At 34.3% G+C, this 4,663-nt stretch overlaps 1 protein-coding gene across 1 annotated transcript in view; it reads left to right on the plus strand.

Annotated features, from left to right (window-relative positions):
- The first annotated feature begins 593 nt into the window (after window positions 1-593).
- The window catches only part of LOC118737110 (ribosomal protein S6 kinase-like 1), a 4,399-nt gene continuing 329 nt past the window's right edge, over window positions 594-4,663 (plus strand). The window contains exons 1-5 of the mRNA XM_036467410.1: window positions 594-855; window positions 930-1,731; window positions 2,555-3,509; window positions 4,196-4,415; window positions 4,481-4,634. Coding sequence (XP_036323303.1) covers window positions 760-855; window positions 930-1,731; window positions 2,555-3,509; window positions 4,196-4,415; window positions 4,481-4,634 — 2,227 coding nt within the window. The 5' untranslated portion in view covers window positions 594-759. The remainder of the gene's footprint in view (window positions 856-929; window positions 1,732-2,554; window positions 3,510-4,195; window positions 4,416-4,480; window positions 4,635-4,663) is intronic.

Genomic DNA, 4,663 nt, shown 5'->3' on the forward strand with positions numbered 1-4,663 from the left:
TACTAGGTTCACATATAAGTAGATTATCCTCATTTTCGAGCTTAACACCCTAATCTGTAATTATAACAAGAGATTAGCCATATAAAATTCGTCCCTTGTTAATCTGTAATTATAAAATAATCTCAGATTTAACCGATAACTTTTCGGTGTCCATCCTAGTTTTATCGATTGTTTTTGCGAAAGAGAAGAGAAACGCCAAATGTAAAAGTAAACAAAAATGTACGCTAGCAAGTAAAAGAGGTTTGTAAAGGCATTTTTAATAAAATGTTAAGTTAAAATATATTTATATTGCTTATTATAGCAGAAAAACGTGATCACGGTGGCACAGAGAAGAAACATAACTTTTCCTTGAGATGTGAGAATAACAAGCACAACAAATTTGACGGCTAATAATCTGAGATTTGCCTGTGTAAACGGGGTGATTAAAAAACGAGCTTTGATTGAGATAATATTGATATGTGAACATAGTTTTAGGCGTTTTTAGCCGTTTTTTTTGCCCATTTAGCCGACGGTCCAAATTTTCTGGCAATACTGATGATGAACAGCGATGTTTGTGGTTTTCCAAACATCGATATTTGAATCGAATTTTATGAACGATGTATCGGCTTTTCAAACACATCGATGAATCGTGTGCAATCCTAATGGCAGTGCTTTAAAACAAAAAGTTTCGTTTTTCTACAAAGGATTTCCTATTATTCCATGAAAACATAATTAAATTTTAATAAATAATATGTAAATAAATATACCGTATAGAAAACAATGACTCCTTATCTAGGTGGTTGGATTCATAACTTCACCGTCACGGATACACAAACCCACAAAGGCGGCTATACCATTTATAAGATTACATCAATTGTAAATATATATACATACAATTTGTAATCACAAATATTATAAAAATCATAATGCATTATACTAATTTAATTTAGGTTTTCCCAAGGTCCTTACCACAGGCTCTAACATGCCTGACAACCTGGAAGAGATTCCATGATATTAAACGACTGCATCGGGAACTTTCTCGTCGTCATCGTACTCTTAAATTACCTGGTCAATTGCCTGAACCGACTGACTGTAGTTTTTTCAAACGTTTCGATGCAGACATCATACTTCGTCGTAAAGAATACATTTTGCAATTACTTGATTTTGCAGCCCAGCATCCAGCTCTTTATAAATGCCACGCGTTTACACAATTTTTCAGCGACGCACAGCACACCGGAGTTGGAAATACAGCAAGTCGAGGTTTAAACACCTTGACTCCAACGCCAAATGCGTCACCATTACATCCTTTACATAAGGCGAATAACTTAAAAGGCGTAGCAATAGTGGAAATATGTGATAAACTTGATTTGCGTTACGATCAGCATGAAATTGACACAAGCATCACATTATTGGACCCTCTGCAAAAAACGCCCCAAAAAAATGGAAATTTTAAAACTGTAAACACAATTACAGAGAATAAAAGTGATGATTCTGCTAAAACTACTTCGCCAATAAATAAACCTGCAAATGAACCCATTTTGAGAACAGAGATCATTCCTGAACAGACGGTATGCAAGGATTATAAACGCTTTTTGACACCGATGGCCTCAATCGAAAGTGATGATAGCGATTATATTTATGAAGCTGCATTGGAATTCAGTAAAGCTGTACAAGCTGAAGCAAATTTAGACTATCAGGAGGCACATGTACGATATAAACGGGGCGTTGAACTGTTGCTCATTGGGTCAAAAGGTAAAAAAAGAATATATGTGTATATATATATATATTTGTATATGGGTATATTAGACTGCATCACTCCCCATAAATTTGGTATTTTTTTCAATGGGAACGGATTTTTTTATGAATAAAAATTGTTTAATATATTTTGAAAAAAAAAAATCACAGATGACAAGTTGTAGCCGCTACAACAACAACAACAAAAAGCTTAAAAAAGCACAAAAATGCGCATTAAAATATAAAAAAAAAATTTGCATACAAATATTAAAAAAAAGTTTCAATGGGATCATTATAATGAGATTTTTGATGTTATTTTTGAACTTTTTTCAAAGATTGGTTTAAGAAAAACTTGTATAGCTTAGCCCAAACTTTACGGATTTAGATTTATGGGGTATTATTGGAAAGGTATATTCTCACTCTTTATTTCTTTGCAAATAAACTCATTCACGTGCAAATATCAACACATCTTAGTTCAACTAGGAATGACGCTCTGTATTGGTATAAGCTCTTGATATTCAAAAAATATTCATCAAATATATCACCTTTTTATCCATTGTTTTGGAAAAAATTTTTGAGTATGCAAGTGCAAGCTTCAAACGGCTAAAAAATCCCGTTGATTTTTCAGATTTTTTTTGGGACGGATTTTTGCACTTTTTTCCATATAATATGAATTGCTCATGAAATAAAATGCGGGAGACAGACTCGAAAATTTTCTAAATATCCTACATAAAAAGTGTAAAATTTTGATGATTTTTTTTTTTAATTTTTGTGAACTTTATATCGCTTATCTCGCTTACATATGTATAATTTGGAATTTTTGTATGTTTGATTTTTACAGATGATTCAAATGACGAACGGAAATTTATAGCAAAGGCTAAAATTTTAAAATATCTCGCACGCGCCGACGATATCTATGAAAAATTTTTGAATGGTGATTCTAACGATAGAGGTTTTGGTGGTAAAAACAACTTCCAGTTATCAATTGATGTAACGGATTGTTCAATCGATGGTAAACCTTCGGTATACCTCGAACGTCCGTGGAATCATTTGGCCAAGTATAAAGTTTTAAAAGTACTTGGCGATAGAGTAATGCAAGTTTATTGCGTAACAGAACCTGAACCGCGCACCACATATGTGATGAAAGGCATTGAGAAGCCCTCCAGTAACATGCCTACACAAACAGTATTTTTGCCACAACATGTGCCATATATGGTCGATTTGTTGTCACTCTTTCAATCTGAACAAAAAATCTTCTTGCTCTTAAAGCACGCTGAAGGAGGAAGTCTATATGAATATATCCAGACATATACGCCCACAGTAGTTTCGAGAGCAAATAATTACTTTTCAGTTCTTTTTCCTGATGAAACGCAGACTGAGAGTAATTTACAGCAAATTGAAGCGGATATTTGCAGTAGTGCTAGCATTGTAAGTGTTCATGATTCCGGATTTGCAGACGAAAATAGGAGTTCCCGCAAAGTAAATTCGGATGATTCCCCGAAATTAGCGACTTCGGAGTCGCTAGAGTTCAGTGAGATAGTACGCACATCTCAACAGTTGCTACAATCAGTGTCTAAAACTTTACATCAAATCAAACAGTTGGAAGATCCACCAAACGCGGTGATCGAAAAAGGTGAAAGTCAATTTAAAGAGTCTACATCAGGAACGGCCTCATATTTGCCTAATAGCAAGGATAAAACAAAACCTACCAAAATACCGGAAGCTAGTTTAAAACAGTGGGCTCGTGAGCTAGCAGTTGCTATAAACAGTTTACATGGCAAAGGCGTAATATTAAGGTGTGTATCCACAATGAAATCAACGAAAAAATTAAAAAAAAAATATATATATAGCATTTTCAGTTCAAATGAAACCATTTTCAAATTAAGTTAAACCCTTTTCAAGTTAAATGAAACCTTTTTCGGGTTAGGCGAAACTATTTTAAAATTAAATGAAACCCTTTTCAGATAAAGCGAAACCTTTTTCAAATTAAATGAAACCTTTTTCAGATTCAATGAAACTTTATTCAAATTAAATGAAACTTTTTTCAAATTAAATGAAACATTCTTAAGAGGAAGTTTCATTTAATTTGAATAAAGTTTCATTGAATCTGAAAAAGGTCCGCGAATGGCGCCACCTCTATTTTCTGCATCGTGATGTGTATGTACCTACTTATGCACGATATAGAGAACAAAGATATAGGGCCCGAAGAAGAAGACATTTACGATCCAACAGTGGAAGGTATTTGCTCTCTATTACCCATTTTTCTAGCGTGAAGAACGCTCTCTGTGCTGTTTTGGGCACCCGCGGGTACCCGTGGTCTCGTGTCGAACAAACCTATTCTTGCTACTTATGTACATATGTATGTATTTATATACGAGTACAAATGTGCTAGCTGGGTATTTGCAACACGAGATTTTTAATTATTTAGCCACACTGTAAACGTTTCTCAGCAGCTTTTAATTTTTACTTTTTTCTATTTTAGTGATCTCCACATGGAAAATTTGCTACTAGGGGCCAAAGGTCAATTATTGCTCTCATATTTTTATCAAAATGAAGGTTTAACCGATGCCGACAATTATATTCATAAAGCTTACAGTCCCACAGCATTAGCCGGCCACTATGTTGCTCCTGAACGTCCACTAACATTTAAATCTGATTGGTGGAGTTATGGCATTATACTCTATCAGTTGATAATCGGCCTGGTAAATAAAAACCTTTTACATTCTATTCATGTTCACTTATTTCTATTTGAATATTTATTTTATAGCCCTTTAAATCGGCACATCCTGGCTGTATAAGTTTGTACGGTTGCGTACAATATCCTGACAATATTGAAATCTCGGAGTGTGCCAGAGATTTGTTGGAAAAACTTTTACAACAGTCGCCCGAGGAGCGGGCAGATTTTGAGCAAATACAAGCACATAATTTTTTTGTGGGTACCAATTGGAAG

Source organism: Rhagoletis pomonella, unplaced genomic scaffold (genome assembly GCF_013731165.1).
Source record: "Rhagoletis pomonella isolate Grant_MI unplaced genomic scaffold, Rhpom_1.0 Rhpom_scaffold_00001, whole genome shotgun sequence".
NCBI lineage: Eukaryota > Metazoa > Arthropoda > Insecta > Diptera > Tephritidae > Rhagoletis > Rhagoletis pomonella.